Source organism: Pogonomyrmex barbatus, unplaced genomic scaffold (genome assembly GCF_055798465.1).
Source record: "Pogonomyrmex barbatus isolate J1 unplaced genomic scaffold, ASM5579846v1 scaffold14, whole genome shotgun sequence".
Lineage (NCBI taxonomy): Eukaryota > Metazoa > Arthropoda > Insecta > Hymenoptera > Formicidae > Pogonomyrmex > Pogonomyrmex barbatus.
Window position 1 is genome coordinate 983,817 of NW_028297110.1, and position 20,777 is coordinate 1,004,593.

General features: G+C 31.0%; 2 protein-coding genes and 1 long non-coding RNA gene across 4 annotated transcripts; 2 read left to right on the forward strand and 1 right to left on the reverse strand.

The window, feature by feature from the left end:
* The first annotated feature begins 2,946 nt into the window (after positions 1 to 2,946).
* On the forward strand, positions 2,947 to 8,260 carry LOC105424886 (putative sodium-dependent multivitamin transporter). The gene is made up of 9 exons (XM_025217721.2): positions 2,947 to 3,845; positions 4,521 to 4,645; positions 4,739 to 4,960; positions 5,046 to 5,386; positions 5,480 to 5,599; positions 5,800 to 6,017; positions 6,217 to 6,434; positions 6,509 to 6,759; positions 6,829 to 8,260. Exons 2-9 carry the CDS (start codon positions 4,526 to 4,528, stop codon positions 7,136 to 7,138), a joined length of 1,800 nt encoding a protein of 599 aa, XP_025073506.2. The 5' UTR covers positions 2,947 to 3,845; positions 4,521 to 4,525; the 3' UTR covers positions 7,139 to 8,260.
* On the reverse strand, positions 7,287 to 8,869 carry LOC105424885 (uncharacterized). Its single transcript, XR_967578.3, has 2 exons — positions 8,651 to 8,869; positions 7,287 to 7,496 (listed from the first exon to the last, which is right to left on the reverse strand). It is a non-coding gene; the product is annotated as an uncharacterized LOC105424885 (long non-coding RNA).
* Positions 8,870 to 9,826: 957 nt separating this feature from the next.
* On the forward strand, positions 9,827 to 20,596 carry LOC105424888 (sodium-coupled monocarboxylate transporter 1). 2 transcript variants are annotated; one of them, XM_089072895.1, is made up of 9 exons: positions 9,827 to 10,060; positions 15,398 to 15,730; positions 15,872 to 16,097; positions 16,671 to 16,738; positions 16,858 to 17,153; positions 17,291 to 17,509; positions 17,668 to 17,851; positions 18,078 to 18,365; positions 19,065 to 20,596. In XM_089072895.1, exons 2-9 carry the CDS (start codon positions 15,401 to 15,403, stop codon positions 19,314 to 19,316), a joined length of 1,863 nt encoding a protein of 620 aa, XP_088929021.1. In that variant the 5' UTR covers positions 9,827 to 10,060; positions 15,398 to 15,400; the 3' UTR covers positions 19,317 to 20,596. The 2 variants fall into 2 exon arrangements, with proteins under 2 accessions (XP_088929021.1, XP_011633674.1); XM_011635372.2 differs by lacking the exon at positions 9,827 to 10,060 and adding an exon at positions 12,476 to 12,888.
* The last annotated feature ends 181 nt before the right edge of the window (positions 20,597 to 20,777 follow it).

A 20,777-nucleotide genomic window follows, 5' to 3' on the forward strand; every position in this document is an offset into this window, starting at 1 on the left:
ATTTAAATTTCGGAAATTAAGAATTGAAAATTGATAAAATATCAAAAGAATATACTCAGCAAAGAAGTTGAAGTATATAAAATTTCAATAGTTTTCCAGAAATTTTTAATTACAAGCAAAATTTTGTAACAAGCGTTCTTATAACAAAATATAACGAAATATTTAATTGTAAAATTATAAATGTTTAAAAGTCGACGCTTTAACAGAAATCTAAATAACATAATATTAGGAATAAAATATAAAACAAACAATTATTAAGTATTTTAATTTAAAAAATCAAAATTTTTTAATTTTTTTATTTACTAGTAAACAGGACTATACAATATTATAATAAAGAGAGAACAATTTTTGTCATGTATCATTAATCAAGTTATGTGAAGACATCTTTCTTTAAAACATCTTTAAAATATGTCTTGGTAAAGTCTTACAGACACTTCTATAAATAACGAAAAACGTGTGAGCAAATATATGTTAATTAACCGTTGTTTACACGTTCTTCAAGAGAGCAATTTAGCTCTTTTCATTTAGGCGATTTCTTCGCAAAGAAAAATCCAGTTAAATTGCCGGTAATTCCTATAATTATAAATTATTCTATAAATTGAAGAAATACAACTTACATATTTTTCATGTGATTAAGATGCACTTTTGAGATAACGCTAAGTCACATATGATATAGTTTGATAATATGGACACAATAAATACGCCATAAAGCAATAAAACAATTACGATAGTCGCAAAGAAATAATCTATACGTTCAAATATCCACTTCAAGAGATAAGAGGCGAGATAAAATTTTGTTTTGAGTTTTTTTAAAAAAATGTTTTTTATTTTTAGAGATAAGATCTTAAAATACATTTTGAATTTTTCGGAATTAAATTAAATCTTAGGAAAATAGCTTAACCGAGAAATTTAATTGTAATTCGAAACGTAGTTCGATCGTTAAAAATATTTTACAATTGTTTATGATAATACAATACCGAATGTATGAAAAATTCATGCCGAAGACATTTTGAATTACAATTTATTTCTCAATATACATCTGTGGTTTTCTCACTGATGATCTTAACGAAGAGACCTTTGATCCATTCAAGTGTCATCTCATGTATTTTTATGTAAGTTAATTATGCAAATTATTTTTTTTTAGAGACATTAGCAATAAGATTTTTAGATAATATAATAATTTTGTGGATACGATTTAAACTATGTAAACTTTATGATTACACAACATTTTTTTTTACCCCTGCGGTTAAAGGTCTTATGCAATCAATGGCGTCATGGTGCCGTGACGCTATTGCCAGATAATGAGACCGATAAACGTACATCACAATTCAACACAATGTTGAAACGTTTACGGAAAAGATTGTGTTAAAGTTGTATCTCAGATAAAAAATGTGTTATAATTACCACTGCTAATTACAACAGCATGATTATAGAACTTTTGAAAAACAAAATTTTTATAATTCTCTCACATATAAAAATAACACTGTAATTATTTACACCAAAATTATTATCTCTTGCATTTTTGTTGAAAAGCATGTTTGTATTGAAAAAGTCTCTAAATATAAATTCTTAAATATGTATTTGTGAAAGACAAAACTTTCTAAATCTTTTTTTATCATATCGTATTTTTATCATATTTATCAATATTATCTTATATTTTTCTTAAATATATAAAATTAAAATTACGCGTATAATTTATTTTAGTATATATAAGTATGTGTAATACTATATCGTCTTTAAAATTTTAATGCGGAGAGATGAATTTCGCAAACTCGGTTATTAAATTCCGTAAGACTTCTTTAAAATGTGCATGAATAGAATTGAATGAGATTTTGTTTATGATATTAAATTTCATCTTTGATGTTAAATGTAATTGTAAAATATATTGTGAATGTAAACAGTGAAATAAAAATAATTATATTCGAGATAATTCCATTAAAAGTTATATACTACTAGATTTCTATTGTGTAAAATGATTTTATTTTTCTTTACTTTGTGCTAATTCTATCACTATCTGTTTTTTAAATAATATTAGTAATGAATTAATCACTTTTATAATTATCACTTTTACGATAGAAAATTTTTAAATCCGATTCTCCTATTCTCTGAAAGCAGCGAAAGAATTTTTAATCGCAGGAAAATTAAGAAAGTACAGTAAAGATATAGAAAAAGCTCTTTTTTGAAAATTCTTTTTACATAATTATAAATTTTGGAAATATATAAATTTGGAAATATATTAATTGATCAATTGAATGGACTTCAAAGATATTTTAAGAATTTTTGTACGTAAAAATATAAATATATAATGATGTTACATAACATTGTAGACTTCGGTGTTCAAAAAAACATGGTCCATTGATGTCGTAGAAAACTGAAATTGTAATTATCAAAAATAAAAAATTCTTGAAAATTTCAAATCTGTATAAGCACACAATCTTTTTTAAATTATTTTTAATTTATTTCATAAAATGGCGATGATTTGAAAAGAAACTTCAAAATTTTATTATATTGTGACATCTTTAAACATCTTGTTCTTAGAAATTAAGAATTAAAAAAAATCTATTACGCTTAACTGAAACTATTTATTTTGTGAAGTTATTCTTGAAATTTGAATTTGATTGTTGTAATTATAGATGCAGCCAGTTGAAAAAAAGTTTCAAGATTTCGAGAAAGCGTTTAGGTATTTCAATGTTAATTATTTTTCAGTCAACTTTATTATAATGAATCTATTATCGGAGAAATGATCACAATGGTCAAACGAAACATGAGACACTAGACAGGATAGATTAGGTTAAAGGTTGCTTTAGGCTGACCTTAGGCTAGGTACGTACGTTTTCACTGAAACTCGTACAATCCAAGAAATACCGAAATAAATTTCATTAAAATCTTTTTTCGATACCTCTAAAATATTAATCTCTCGAAAAATGTGAAAAAGTGTCAAGTCGGTTTTTTTAAAAATGTTACATGTAGCATATCCCTTTAATGCGGGTATCTCTTCGCGTTTTGAGGGCCTGCGAGTCGTCGCATCCATTCCTGATTTCTGTGAAGCAAACTGGTCGCAATGGAGTTCTCGTCTCATGTCCCGTTGGGACAAACAGAAACGATCGAATCACCATGTGGAGCGTGCGCGAGGCATCGCGCCGCTGAGGAGAAAGAAGCCGATGTTTCGTTTCGACCGCGTTACACTCGCCTGTCGTCAGCCGGATAAAGCTCGCGCGTGGACTCTGGGATTCCGGTTATCGATCGGAGAGGCAAGTCATCAGGAAAGGGAATTTAAAGATTTGCTACATTCGACATTCCTGACGCACCACGTGTACGTATGCACTTTTATGCGCCACGTTGCGACGCGCGTGCCGCGATCGCCGCGCGTTTCGCCGCGGTCGGTCACTGACAGTTTTACGTAATCGGACGGCGCAGTCGAGCGGCGACTCGGATGGACGCATCGTGCGACCGTAGGTTCGCAAACGTTCGCGATACTCCGGAGTTTTATGTCATGATGTGCGATTAACGCGTGCCGTTGTGACGCGATTATCGCCGTCACTATCATAGCTCTCGTACACAGCGAACTCGAAACGGAATGATAAGAGCAACGCGTAAGCGGTATCGGTACGCGTGGAACGCATGTTGTTATTAATATTCGCAAAGTAATCACTACTTGTTGCGCGTTATTCATCGCTACGCACGCATCTCGGTTCTTCAACGGTGAAGAAAGAGCGCACGAAGGAATGAAAAGGAGAGAAGGAGACGGTTAATTGATGACTAAATCAATAATTGAGCGAAATAATCTGATCGCCGCCTAACAATAAATCTGATAAAGTTTATTTCGCAAGCGTGACGTAAGACTGGTAAGATCATAGTTAAGATCATAGTTGAAGATTATAAATCGTAAACTGTGATTTCAAATGTTTTTTTGTTATAATAAAAGAAAATTTATGTACCTACATAATTTGAAAAATATTCAGCTCCTTTCCTTTCAACATTGATACGTGAATTTAAGTCTTTAATTAAAGAGATGTCGCAATGTTGAAGTACAAACAAATGTTTTATTAATCATATTATATTGTTTTTTCTTTACTTCTTATAGCTCTTGATACTTCATGTGATATACTGAAGTAACATTAAATATTGTTAGATATTGTTATTGTATAACGTAATTAAAAATACAGATAAAGAATATGTAAGGAGATAGAAGAAGTATAGAATACATAAATAAATATGAATCGGATAGACTTAAAGATTAAATATATTTCTTTTATAGATAAAATTTACTATATAAATTATTTTTTATTGAATTTATTTTCATTATTTTATCACATATTTAAATAAAAGAAAGAATATATCGTTCTCTTTGCCAATTTTAAGTTTGAATTTTCATTTTACACATAAGTTCTAAGATAAACTTATAAATGAAATCTTTTTATTTTAATCTGTAAATCTATCTGATTGATATTCATTTTCAGCGACAAACTTTTGTCTTTTCTATTTAAATTAAATATTACTAATTAAAATCTTAATTTCAGATAAGATGGCAGAAATAAATATCTTAGGATGGGCCGATTATTTAGTTATAACAGTGATGCTGTCCATAAGTGCTGGAATTGGTATATATTACAGATTTACCGGAGGTCGTCAGAAAACTATGGAGGTAATTTATTCTCAACAGATCTTCTGTCCCACAATTTTAAACAAGATTTTACATTTTCTACAACGCTGTAACAATGGATGACATATTTCACAGGAGTACTTTATCGCAAGTCGATCAATGAGTATTTTACCAGTCGCCATCGCTCTAGTGGTATCCTTCATGTCTGCCGTTACGTTGCTCGGAGTGTCCGCTGAGAATTACACATACGGGACACAATTTGTTACGATAAATTTAGCTTATCTGATAGGCACTCCGATTGTATGCTACGGATTTCTACCAGTATTCTTCAAACTTCAAGCGACGAGTGCCTACGAGGTAAAGTCTAGTAGAAATTTAATAAACTTTGCACTCACGAATCTTCGACGATACATATAATTTTAAGGTGTATTATCTATTTTAGTACTTGGAAAGACGTTTCGGAATAAAGGCTAGAATGATGGCTAGTTTCATTTACTGGATTCAACTGCTTTTATACTCAGGAGTGGTACTTTATGCTCCATCTCTAGCCTTGGAAGCGACAACAGGAATGTCTAAGACTGCTAGTATTATTATCATCGGCCTCGTATGTGCCTTTTACTCGAGCATAGGCGGCATTAAGGCTGTACTGATAACCGATGTCTTTCAAGGTTTGCTCATGTTTGTCGCGGTATTCTTGATTATTGGCACGGCCGCGAGAGATGCTGGGGGATTAGGACAGATCTGGGAAATTGCTAAGCAGGAACAACGGCTCGAGTTTGATAGGTACTGCGTCTGCTTTTATATATTAATTGCATAAGCTAAGATAAAACGTGTAAGCTCGCATAACTGGTATTTTATTTCGTATTTCTGTTACAGCATTTCTCCGGATCCAACAGTGAGGCATACTTGGTGGTCTCTTACTTTTGGTGGTTTATGTACGTTTTTATCACTTTACGGAGTAAATCAAGTGCAGATACAGCGTATGCTGACTTTGAAGTGAGTTTGGTGAAATGTAATTTAAAAAAAAGTAGCGCAAAATAAGATTAATAATTATGTCGAATATATAACGGAATGCAATTCTTCCAGTTTTAGTTATGAATCAAATAATGTTAATTTTTCTTATTTGTTTTAAAACCGTTTATTAAATCACATGTGAAAAATTGAAAGAAATTGTATTAAACAATTTTTTATTTTAGAAATATGCAAGCTTCGCGAACAGCCATGTGGCTGTCCTGGCCCATTCTGACACTTCTCTCGTTTACGACCTGTTTCTCAGGATTGGCTATATATAGTAGATATCACAATTGCGATCCATTCCTGCAGAAAAGAATTACTTCGCCCGACATGCTTATGCCGCTGTATGTTATGGATACAATGTCCAATATACCTGGCTTACCGGGTCTCTTCGTCGCAGGTAATATTTTTTTACAACGAATAAAAATAAAGATATCTAAAAATAAAAATATTTAAAAATAAAGATAAAGATATAAATGTTTGGAATATAATTTTATGTAGAATTTATAATTTTAAAGCGAGGAGCAGATATCTATTATAATACTAATAACTACTATTATACTAATAATTATTATAATATTAATTCTATGTATCTCCAGGTATTTTTAGCGCAGGCCTTAGTACAATTTCTGCGGCGCTAAATTCTTTGGCAGCAGTAACGTTAGAAGATTATGTGAAACCCATATATAGAAACTGTATCGGGGGTGAATTCTCCGTTGCAAAATCAACTACCATCGCTAAGATACTTGCTCTTACATTCGGCATCGTTTCTATCGCGTTGGCATTTTTAGCTCAATTTTTGGGCGGTCTACTTCAAGTAATATTCATTACTTCATATCTCTCTAAACATATTATAAAATCAATATCGATAAAATAAATTTTTTTTATTAGGCTTCCTTAACTATTTTCGGAGTAGTCGGCGGTCCATTGTTAGGCATTTTCACGCTCGGCATGGGCACGGAATCGGCGACGGAAGAAGGTACGATAATCGGTGCTCTCACAGCATTTTCATTTTTATTCTGGATCGTTTTCGGCCAGCCACGCCCAATACCACCTAAATTGCCGACAACTATCGAAGGCTGTAATAATACTCTTGCAAACGCAACGATATCCGTTTTGCGGAACGTCACGAATTTGTCCAAGTGAGTGATTCGTCAAATAATCGTTGAATATGCATGCGAGATATATTATCTAGCGAATTTTCCTTTTAGGAGCACTGGTGACAGTTCGTACTTTTATTTATATCGCATTTCGTACATGTGGTACTCTCCTCTTGGATTCTTAATAACGTTTGTAATTGGATTGCTCGTCAGCAATCTATTTCGTTTGTTTAGGAAAACTCAGAACGATGAGTTAGACACTAATTTATTTTTTCCCGTGGTAGCACGGCGTATACTTTACAGACGTCGTAATGATGCGGAGGACGAAGCGGGTAATTATCCGTTAGACAGAAAGTATTCTTTTAGCGATGTAGTGGTTCACGAAAACGATGCCGTCGATAAAATATGTACCAAACTTTAACAATTCAATTGTAACATGTAGATTGATAAGTAGATAAAACATTCCGTACTTATGACAGAGACAACCTGCGTCAGAATTGTAGGAAAGATCAAGTATTTTTACATTCTTTAGAGTCCGAATGAAAATTGCAATAATTTTAAGAAATTGGTTTAATTGATTGAGAAATTTCTTAGCAAATTTTATTTATAATTTATAATTAAGGATAAAGATGATTCTTATTATTCTTATGAGAATAATGTTTATGCATAGGAGCATAATCTATTTGTTATCATTTTTAAGATAAACCGTTATTTGTATGTTGAATTGTAACAAATGCTGAGTCTTCCATGTCGCATTTGGCACTGCCAATTTTTGCTGTCTGAAACAGATAAATTTGTTTGCTAGATGTTTAAAGAAGACGTTTTATGTAAAAATTGAACTGCGGTTGAACATATCTTCGAGTATGTATATAATAACTTCAGTTCCTATTATATGCGTAATTTTTGTATTTGAAGAAAATTTACCTCTTATAGAGATAATAATTGACAATATTTAGTAATGTAAAATGAAGAAATGTATAATAGAAAAAACTAGGTTTAAAGTATCACGTATGTGATCGAGAGCAGCTGTAATAATATTTCTGGAAAAAAGAAATGAAAATATAATCGACTATAATTATATAGTTATTTATATGTGATTATTTGAATATTTGTTTATTAACAAATTTAGATGATATACAACTGTCAGGCAGCTCCAGGTATTTAGGAAGAATTGTTTTTTATTGAATGTTTTAATAGTATAGTTTCAATAGTATTTTGAGATTTTTTTAGATTTTATATACTAAGAAAGAATTCGAATATATTAGTGATGTAAAAAAAGTTTGAGAAAGATATGTACTATTTATAAATTTTTAAAGTATACCTATTATAAAGTTATAGTTTAGTAAATTGTATTTCATACGAAATGTCTATCAATCTTTAGTCTAAAATTTCTTCAATATAACGATGTGATTGATATACATACTTAAATATTTTAGAAATCAATTGATTTTATATATATAATTTATATAATAATTTATAAATATGTACAATGGTATGTATCAAGAGTTCAGTATTTGTCTAAATATATAGTTTTTGTGTTAAATATGCAATTGTTTTATGATATTATTATACATTCAATTTAAATAATGCAATTTTATGGTAAAATTGACCAAGACACGTAAATAATTTGCAAAATTATTTTATACAATGTGAAATTAATATCAAGAAATATTAATTTTAATGTGGTAAGACATGTTAACAACTAACAAGAATCATTTATTTAATCAATATTTACACGATAATTATAACGATTGATTAAAAAATTTCTTTTTGTACAATTATTTTTAAATTTACTTTTGATGTTATACATAAAATATTTATAAAATTTGATACCGATTAGTTTTGTCGTTTGAGTCCACGATTAAAACAATATTCAATAGTTTCAGAGTGTAGAATGAAAATTTCAGAATATAGAGAACTTTCTGTTTCTCACCTGACTTTCAAGTTGCGGCCTCGCCACGCAGCTTTATCATCTATGCCACGTAATAATCATCGGCTTCCTCGGAATCCTCGCGGGGCAGAGTGAACGAAATAAAAAAGAAAACGGAAAAGAAGAAAGGCCTGACCTTATGCAAAAAGATGTCACGCACGCACAGAGAAGGGGAAGAGCCAAGGTGGTAGCGGAAAGCTTCTGGATTCGTTCGGATTGACACGCCAGATTGAACCAACGTTGGCCAGTTGAAACCAGTTTCAATTTATGCGACTCCGCCGTGCCGTCGATCGGGACTCTCTCTGTGGGCCCTTTTTAATTATTTTCCCACTGAAATGCGTCAGGAGGCGGCGGGGGAAGGGAGGCTACAAAACAACAGCCGGTATCTGAGGTTTTCTTCCTGGACCGAACTGACTGTTCGTTAATGATCAATTAAGCCGTAACGATGGTGGTTTCATCTTCCTCAGATGTCAAATGTCTCGATGACCTGCCGTTTCGCGAGGATCGGTTTCTTTAACGTGTTACTCTTGACACTGTCTCGTGGACGCATTTAATTCGGCACTCTCCGCATTGTTTTAATTGCAATGTCACAACTGAGAAGAGACGACAAATTTACGATTCACGCGGAATTGGCAAGACGCCAGTTTTGCACCGAACTTTGTGCGCATTTATAGCTTAAAAAAAATTAAAGGAAAAGAGATAATCTATTTCTCTAGCCCACTTCGATTATTAATTATTCTGTCAAAAATTTGTATGAAATATGAGGAATTATAATTTATGTCGTATATAAATTTTATTTAACGATCTTTAATATAAAATTGAGATTTTTTTATTAGAATTAAATTTGATGGAATTTGTTGCTGTATGGAATTTAATTCCACATGCTGTATGGAATTTAATTGTTAATCTTCCTTTATGCATCATTTAAATACATTAATTAAATATTATACAGATGCATTAACACCTAGATTTTTATCTTCTCAGAATGCTCTATTATTTCAGATAAAGAAACTTTGTTGAAACTCTCTTCATTCCCACGCTCTCGTTGTGTTGTTTTTCATAACACATTAAGATCATCTTCACCTTTCGATGTCAACAGTCTTTGTACATATCTGTAGTGCCTTTCATTTACCCTCGTTTAGGAATGAAATCTCTGTTTTGTGTGTTCAATCGCATTCTAGAGTGATGTGGGAGTAGTTCGTTTGTTTCCTTAGTGTGATTACATATATAATATATACGTGTTTCTCGATGTATACTCAATTACAGCATCAACACGAATGCACAAGTGATCCGATTAATGTAACATGATCTGCCACGATGGTTTTGACCGTTTCAAGATCAGCTCTCTCATAAACAATTTTACGATTTTATGAAACATCCGCGCGATTTTCTGCGATTAAACTTTTATGAGGGGTGAGTAATCGTCATTTCAATTAGTGGAAGTATCTTGGTGGCGTTAAATTTTCGCAAGACGGACCTTTCGATAAGTTCACGAATCTTTCATGACATCTTTTTTTAGAGAGTATTTAATGGATGATCATTAAGAGTTTTGCCGATTCTCAGTCCTGGCTGCGGTTTCTGATTGTGGTTACATTTTTATCCTGTCTTTAATATACACACTGGAAAGTGTAAATATTTTTAATACAATTTTCATAATTCAGTAGTTAATACAACCTATACACGTGCAATTAGCGCACTGCTGCGTATTTTGCAGACCGCATTATTCATATCCGAGGATTGTGATTATTATCAATTATTCGCGAATAGAAATATATTCAATAAAAACTGTCCATTGCCCTTCGTCGATTCTATTCGGAATTATCTGGTTAGAACTGAACACGATCGCGTGTATAGAATGTCTGAGTTTTTCCGAGTTTTTCCTCCACGTAAGTGTCAAGAAATAATTCAAGAAATTATTGATAAAGTTTTTTAAAATAACAATTATTGATAATTTTTAAGCAATCGATAAAAATATAATTTTTTGTTTGAAATTTACTAAAGAAGAGGTACATGAAATATTTACGATATTTTCTTGATGTCAAAAACATGTTTTCTTTTTTTTATATGTGATGAATCAAATTTTTTATATGCAATAAATCAAAATTTTTTATATGCAATAAATCAAAATTTTTTATATGCAATAAATTAGAATCGATTAAAGTTCATATTATTTACACATACAATTTTTCTTCAAAGAATCGCCCGCTATCTTTACAAATTTTGATATTTGATTTAATTAAGCGTACGATTTACGCAATTTCAATTTCAATTTCAATTTCAATTGACGTATATTGATGCATAATCCTACATCTGTTAGAAATCCCCGTCTACCTAGTTTGTTTATTATCCTGTGTGTAAACCGTAACCGGTTAAATGTGGACTCAGCTGGATTCGCGGCATGGTTTTCGCCCGTGCTGCGACTTCTTACGCGTTGGATGTTGGCTTTCTGTCCTAGCTCGCAAATATTAGTATTCGACAATCGATCCTGAAATTACGTGCCATTGAAAATTATATGTACAACAGAAAAATAAACCGCAATTTATAATGAAAGAAAGAAAGAAGAGAGAGAGAGAGAGAGAGAGAGAGAGAGAGAGAGAGAGAGAGAGAGAGAGAGAGAGAGAGAGAGAAAGAGAAACGATCTTAATCTTTTCAAAGAAGCGAAAGAAAAGACAATGATAAGAAATAATTTTGTTTTTAAATTTTAAAAGTTCGAAAACTCTTCATTTTTTTTTATTATATAAGGAATAATTTCCAAAAAATGCTATCGAATAAATATATGTTGAATTTTATTGTCAAAAGATGCTCTTAGATTTAAATATTTTATAACAAAAGAGGCTTTGCCTTTTCATTGCAAAGAAAATAAAAATATCATGTTAATAATATAATGATAAAATATTAAAGCAGAAAACATATTGAATTTTTTAAAATAAAAAACACATTATTGTTAAACACGTTGTTATTTTTTTCATTATTTTTTTGATATCTTTTTATTCATAAATTAAATCATTAATTCTGATCATTAACATTTTGAATGCGCTAGATAATAATATGGTGTAGAATACCGTAACGAGGAAATGTGTTTTCTTTCTTCTTTTTTATTATTTTTTCGTCACGCAAAATAAATTATTAAAATGGACTTTTATAGGATCAGATATTCGGCGAACAAGCGTTGATTTATGTTATTTGAACATATATTTCTGGCAAATGTCCGCCATTTGACGATATATTTATTACGCTACAGTGATTTTATATGCAATCAAATAATTTTCAATGAATTCCTAATCTCAAATAATATTTACTGTTGTGTTATATTAACCTTAAAATACATAAATCTTAGAAAAAACACAATTGAACGTGCTACCATTATTTTCATTGTTGAACTTAACAATTGACTTAGTAATTTTTCAAATGTTTTCATACGTATCTTTGTGTTTTATATGCAAACAAATAAATATTCATAATTTTTTTGCAAAAATAAAAATGTTTTATTTATATATTATTTTACTCTATTTTATTCTTCATAAAAATTAAATATAAAATTATATTGCATATGTTATTCTTACAAAAAAAAGTATTATTCTTGAAATTATTATCTTAAGTCAAAATACGATTGAGAAAGCGACAGAAGCGCACAATTTGCATAAATACATGCGGAATTACAAAACAATGGATAAATCATTGAAGTGATGTATAATCAATTACGTGATTTATCAATTTGTTATCGATGCAACTAGATGATTGTTACTGTTTTCGTGAGTTTCACGCTGAAACCAGTCACACGTAGTAGAAGGGGGATGATGATGGGACCGTTCGTATAAAGGCGCACACGTGACAATTAAAATGATCAGTCTCGATTCTGTTCTCCGTTTAATTCGTCGTTTGTGCGTTCCTTTACATCGCGGATATTACGAACGGAAAATTTCGCGGAAGGGAAAGCGAAAATCGTAAGCCGAAAGCGTTTTGCAAATACTCTTGATTCCTTGTCTGAGATCGCAAGTTCTCTCAGTCGGGACGAGCGGACTCGCATAAGAGCGAGATTCGAAGAGAGCTTATCAGCCGATCATATATGCGTTACATTAGGAAAACGAGCAAAATCATTCAGCTGCAATTTCGCACGTTCCTACCGGAAACTGGCACTCGCGACTAAGCTCGCGATCAGGCATTAAAATTTTCCGCCGCCCGCATAGATCTTCTCGAGAATCGGGTGATCCGTCCCACGTTTTGAAGAAAGCCATCGAGTGGTAAGATTTATGTCTTTTATTTTTTTTTTAAATTCTTTAATTTTTTTCATTTAAAATAAGCTGAGGAAACATTTATTTCTGTAAACTGAAGTGTGTAAACTTTCAAATTGACGATTGTGCACTTTCTCTTCTAATTTTTCTGATGCAATCGAGCTGCTATATACGATGAAGAATGCAGTTTTACATAAATTTTGTTTTATATATTTGTTTTTATATATATATATATATATATATAAAACGTGCAAATTTATATGCTTTTTTCTGTCAATAACTTTGATATATTTTTAAAATATTTCTACTTTTTTTGTTTTATGTATATTTCATAAAGAAAAACGTTTTTTATTTTATATTAATATATTTATATATATTATATTATATATTATATTATATATTATATATAATATATTATATATTATATATTATATATTATATATTATATATTATGTATATTATATTATATTTATATATTATTTGTATAATATGTTATTAATATTTAGCATTTTTGATGCATGATAAATGGTCAGAAAGTTTCAATATTTTGTTTCTTCACGCGTAAGAAATCCTGTCTAGTTAAATATCGGTTATGTGATTAATGTTCTACAAGAAGCAAAAGCACAGTGATAAAAAGTATAATTTTTTACGATAAGTAGTGTACAATAATTGTATGCAATTATTAAAAATATGTGAGATAGTCACATTTTTTACTGTTAGCATATTTTTTATTATTTTATAGTTGCAATAATTGAGCAAACAATTAAATAATTTAATTATTATTTTGTGAAGATTTTATAAATATGATAAAAAATGATTTTTTTACACAATTTTAAAATTTCTATTTTGTAATTTCTATTTTGTATTAAATATCTAAATTGTATCTAAATTGTATTTTTAATTTTTATTAATTAATTTGTTAATTAATTTCTATTTACATAATTTTCTTACAATATAAAAATTTTTACGAAAATTTTATATTTGCTTCTATTTTCGACTAATATATATAATCAGATTATATTTCGATATCAAACTAACCAGTTCTAACCAGTGTAAACTATCATTCTAATCGATTCAAACACACCTCTAATAGTGATCGAGAAGTAGTTGTGTTAGTGAATATGTTAACAGTAGTTCCTCACAGTTATTGTTTGTAGCTATGCGCAAATTATCAAATAACTAGAATCGATGATTCAATCATATGTTATATTTTCTTGTGAATTCTACGCAAGCAGAATAATTAATAATTAATAGTTGGGCAATAAATGACGTGATTTTCTGGATAAAGATCTATGCTTTATCTAATTATTCAGTTTTTAATTTATGCAGTGGATACTTAATAAACTACCTCGTATTTGCTTCTGTTTAAATCTGAAAATTATAATTTGTAATTTAGCCACCGTGTCTATTTAATTATCAATCTGTCAAAATAAAATTTTATTTTATTATTAATAATTTAATTTTATTATTATTAATATAATTTAAATTTTATAAAAAATTAAAATTAAAAAATTAGAATTTTAATTCCGTTTTAGTAAAGTTTCCATTCTAATCCAACATGTCTCTTTAAGATTCTATAAATTTTTAACATCATCGACGTCACATTGATACATTGACCGAGTTAATTGATATTTTGATTAAAGTTAACCGATGATATTTGTATTGATGACAAAGATTTATCTTTGACGTGATCGATAAGATTTGAGGTGAACGATGTCAAATCAAAGAATCAATTGATACAAACTCATATCAATTTATTTAAACGTTATTAAAATAAGAATGTTTTTAAATGATTTTCTAGAACTTAATGTGCCTGTGAGTGGCACAAATATTAATATTAAAATTTATATTAATTCATTATATTAATTTTTGTTAGATAATTTTTTTTAATAAGTTAATTAGGATTATATTATATTTAAAATTCAACTTGACATATATAAAATTTTAACTTTAACTGGAACGTAATCATACGATAAAACATTGATCTTACATGTATAAATCATGAAGTAAATGAATTGATTAATAATTAATGCAGCAAATGATTAATGAATAAATAATAATGTGATTGAGATTGTACCAGTGTATTTTCTGAAGGAATCTATAACTTACAGATTTCTGAATAAACGTAATGTTAATCTTATTTTTTGTATCTATTATATTTTCCAATTTCAGTTTATGTTTAAGTTGACCTATTTTTCTAAAAATAGTTTGATTCGTTATCAAAGTTTACATTCAATTATTTGCTGCATATAAGTAATTGCTATAAATGAAGTATATCCTACAAAAGACATTAAACAAAATAAAAAAATAATTTTGTTATATTAATATACATATGTATAAATGCATTTTACTTTTACTCAACTTAAAAACTACTTCATTTTTGGTATAAAAGAACTGTTTTTCTAAATTTATCGAAATTTATCAAAATAAACGCTTAAATTTATAAGATTTTGTTTATTAAATCTACGTAAAAAGTACGGTATATAAAATGTGAGAAATAATCGGTGAATATTTCTAGAAAATGCGGCCGCATCTTTTCGTTCTATTTCTCTTCCTGTCGGCGTCATCTGCGGAGCAGCGGCACGTAAAAGATGAGGAGAAATGTCGCGCGGAGCATCCCACCTTGCTCTATTATTTCTCATGGGCGGATTACACGGTACTCGCTACGATGCTGTTGATCTCGTGTCTGATCGGTACCTTCTATGGCTTTTTCTCGAAGAAGCAGGAAACTAGCGAGGACTTTCTGTTGGGCGGCTCCACCATGGGCACGTTTCCCACAGCAATGTCGTTAGCCGCCACCTTCATCACGGCCATCGAGTTATTGGGAAATCCTGCAGAGATGTATAAACAGGTTTGATGACATCATTTTTCAAAGTTAGAAACGGCGATGACTCAAAGATCCGAAAATTCGCGAAAAAAGAATTTTTTAAATATTAATAGATTTTCCTTTGAACAAGGATCATTTTCGAAAGTTTCATCCGTTCCGTTGCAGGGTACTCAATTCTGGATGACTTGTCTCTCTTTCATTCTCGTGGTACCGATCACCTCCCGTTTGTACCTGCCAGTGTTCATGAAATTAAGGCTGACTTCGAGCTACGAATATCTACATCTGCGCTTCGACAAGAATTGCCGATTGCTCGCAAGCGTATTATACATGTTGCAAATGGTGTTGTATACATCGGTGGCTGTGTATGCACCTGCATTAGCATTAAGTCACGGTAAGTGTATTGTATGATGACTCTGTATAATAATCTACATTTTTTAAATTAATTTTGAAAATCCCAGTATCTTCCAAAACGATCTGATCCAAAAAAAGCATAAAAAAAGCATAAACTTTTATCGCGTTTTCTATTTTTATCATTGAGGAACAGTACCGTCAGTTTTATTATCATTATTATGTTTAAAAGCAGAATAACAAAAATTTATTTATTAGATTACTTCTTGTAGTTTGATCAAAATAAGAAATAATAAAAATTATGAGGATTGTGAAGTTTGGAGAATATTTTTCGCGACATAAGATAAAATCAAAACGCTTGAAGTTTAGCCACTTTTGAGCTGTTAAATTGTAAAAAATAATTTTAAAAAAGGAAAAAGATAATAACTTTATACACTCGAAATTCTTTTAAAATTCTTTTATTCCCATTACATTCCTCGTTATAAACTGATTGATAAATATTTTTCGCCACGGTTTAGGAGCTCATAACGACCAATCCTTCAGTAACTTTGTAATTAATAGTCACTTTTAAAATTTAGTAGTTTTAAAATTATAAATGATACTCTTTAATTTACAGTCACGGGCCTGAATACTTATATAGCCGTCACTCTAGTCTACGTAGTCTGCATTTTTTACGCCTCACAGGTTTGTAATCTTTTAAATGTATGAATAATAAAATATCTGTATCTATTTAATTACGTGTAATAATTATAACACAAAATATAATTTTGTTTACATAAACGTAACAGAATTTATTATTACAGGGTGGTATGAAAGCTGTAATAATGACCGATACCTTTCAAGCCGCTGTTCTTATCGGTTCGTTGTTCCTGATTTTGGGTTACGGACTGTCTTGGGCGGGTGGAATCGCAGTCATTTGGGAAGAGAACGCGAAATCCGACAGAATAGAATTTTTCAATATGAATCCTAATCCTACAGTACGGCACAGCTTCTGGAGTGTTGTGATCGGTGGTACTTTCTACTGGGCCACCATGTTCTGCAGTAACCAGGCGGCAGTCCAGAAATATCTCAGTGTTGAGAGCATTTCGCAAGTAAGAATGTAAGTTTCCGAGAAAATAACATAAAGTTTAAAAAGAAGTTTTAAATGACGATTCCACGAATGAATTTATTTACTATATTAAAACACGATTCGATGAATTTTATATGCGAAGAAATGTCAATCATGACTTTTTACAGAGCATTGTGGGTATCTTCGTTCGGCATGATCGTAATTTATAGCGTGAACTTTTTGACTGGAATGGTGCTCTATAGCGCCTATAAAGACTGCGATCCTTTGGCAGCCGGATATATAAGCGGCCAGGATCAAATACTTCCGCTGTATGTAATGAATTTTTTCGGGAGTCTTCGTGGGACACCCGGATTCTTCGTGGCTGGTATCTTCGCTGCGTCTCTCGGGTTCGTAAAAACATTTTGAAGAAATCGATAAAATTTTAAAGATATAAAAATTTTAAAGATATAAAAATTAAAAACATTTATTTAACAAAAGAAATTTATTTCACTAACAAAACTTCGAAAACTCGAAAATATGAAAATATCTTAAACTTTATTTCCAGAACTGTAGCGAGTGCTTTAAACTCATTGGCAGCGATAACCTGCGAAGACATTCTTCGCGGACTCTTCCAAATGGATTTGCCGGCAAGTAAAGGCACCGTTTACGCCAGATGGATCAGCATATTTTTCGGAGGTCTCAGTTTCGCACTGGTTTTCGTCGTCGAGCGTCTCGGGAGTGTTCTGCAGGTGACTTACATATCTCCCTTGCTAGCTTTACGAATTCGAGCAATATGAGATTTGGAGATTGTAATAAAAGAATTCTTTAGATACTCCTCTATGATATTATCATCTCGCAACGCAATTGCCATTATATGATCAGATTTTAGAATCAGCTTAGATGCTTCAATTTTTCTCTCTTATCTTATTTAGGTTACATGCTTTAAAGCACTATCGAAGAAATTATTGTTCTTAGGTTGCATTGTCTTTCAATGGAATGGTAGGGGGTGTAACCCTAGGACTGTTCTCTTTGGGCATGTTTGTGCCATGGGCTAATGCTAAAGGAGCAATAGTAGGTGCTATCACGAGTTTGATAGTCGTGCTGTGGATCGGATTAGGCGCTCAAGTTGCGGCTGTAAATGGACAGATCCAATTGGATAGCAAGCCCATATCGATCGCAAGCTGCCCTTGTATAAACGAGACCACAATCACGTTCAATCAATTCGAGCACAACAGAGACGATGAAGTTTCGTCTATATATAAGGTGGGACTTGAGATTGCTTTGCGAAGGCAATTTATAATTTTATGTTATGCGCCTTTGAATCTCTAGTTTATTATAAAAATAATGTGTGAAACATTTCTGTAATTAAATATCTTACACATTAGCAAACATAATCAAAATATTGAACTTATAATTTCTTAGATTTTGCATAATTATAAAGAGATTTAGTCATTTTAGATTTTAATTATTCTCGCTATTCAATTGAGATTCTATTCTTGCTATAATTTTGAAATTTCCATGATTACTATCTTCAGAAAGGTTAATACATTTACGAGTATGTACATGTATGTACATGTATGTATATGTATTACATGTGATAATGTTATCAGGCTATTTCTTGCCTTGATGAAGTAAATTGCAATGTTGCACAAAACATTGGCAACGAATATATCACGAATAATACCCGTAAATAAACTAAGATATATTTTAAATATAAAATAATAATTTCTTTAGGCATGGAAATTAAAATTCTATATTTTAAAAAATATTTCTTAACGTAACGTTTTTTAATCAGTTTTTTAATGCAAGTAGCTTCCAAAGGGGCTAGGTCAGTTTGATTCTCACATGAGCACTTACGGATTAATTTGCTTTTGCATTTTATGAGAGAAAGATATTATTCAACGTTATACAAGCATACTAATAATGACAAAGTAGTAACCTTACACGTAATATAATTTGCAGACCAGTTATCTGTGGTACAGCGCAATCGGTTGCATATTGACCATGCTACTGGGTCTGGTAGTGAGTTTCGCGACGGGCGCGCAGAATCCTGCCGATGTCGATCAGGATCTTCTGAGTCCACCGATCGCGACCATGTTCCGTATGCAGACAAAGCCTTGCGTCGCCACAAATGTCCAGGGGATCGCGAACTTTGGACTGGAATTGGAGGACGAGAAACCACGACAAGTGGATACTTGCAAGAGTCCTAAGTGAGCGCGTGCGCTCACGAGAGAAGAAGAGAATCATCAATAAAACTGCGCGAATCGAAAAATATCGATCGTCGAAATGCGAGCGATAACGAAAGCGAGCAGTCGAGTTGGCGAGAGAGTAGTAGTATCGGTAAATATTTTGTCGAATGTTCAGAGCGGAAAATGTGACATGAATATTCTTCCTTGAGAGCTCGTCTTGAAAAGGACATAAAATCCATTTCTGGACACAGAAATTTGACAAAGACATTGTTGTACAAAGACATTTAGAGAAGATCCGGATGTCTTTCAGACTTGTGGGTTGTTTTGAACTTGTTGAATAGCAAGCCTGTTTCTATCGTAATTTCACAATCTTTTCTTATCAGTATTAAAGAGTAAGTTTAAAAAAACAATTAGATAACTATTGTGCAGGACACAACTCTATTTTCCTATTCGCGTACCTAGTGGGAATAATCCCAGGGTTCTGCAATCTATATCGCAAGAATTAATCCAATTAATCTCGCGATTAATTAATACAAAAATAATTTGAGACAATTACAGACAGTTTTATTTCTTCTAACACTTTTACGTTTTTCTTCCTTCGTAAAGTAGTCTGAGAACAACTGACTGACAAAATAATAGCATTGCAGCGCTTCGGAATTTATTCCTAAGGAAATATATCATGACAATAAGAAAAATGCGGAAGAATTATGAATTTTTTATTATCGAATTTGTGCATGGATTCATTGCAATGTAAATTGCAAATGCAAAATCGCGCGCGAAAAGTACATCGCTTAGATACATTATTTATAACACTTTGACTCACGCAATTTGACTTGCCTAACTAATTCTCCATACAAATGCGATAATAAAGGTTTAGAGATTACGTATTCCGCGTATATTTATATATTTTACATTATACTTGCTGTTAAATAACTATAATTTGATATTACAAGAAAATTAGAAGAAGATTATTTAACTTTCTCTTTTTATTTGAAAAGGAATTCAAGAATCAATTCTACTTTCAGAATTATCTATCATTTCATACCTTATGCGTTACTCTGCTTTAGGAATTCTTAGATTTTATGCAGACGATATCTCAACAGGCAGTAAACATGTTTGACTATTCTGTTGTGTTTTTATTTCTGCTTTTGCATAATTTATTAACGAGGCAGCGTGTTCTGCGAACATTCTACAATCGCGGAGATAAGTAGAGATAAGTATTGAAATATCATTAGCCTCACACTTATTTTTTCCTGTAAATACATGTAAAACAATAAATATAAATTTAATGATGTAAAATAATAATTATAATTTTTAAGAAACGACTGCTTTTGATAATAATATAATAGCGCATCAATTATATATGTTGCATGAGCCAAATGTTTCCTTAAAAATTAAACAATTTTTTCTTAAATTTTTTAGTAACTGCAAAAAGTTGTCTTAAACTTTTTAATAATTTTATCATTTACCAAGTTTATTAAAAAAT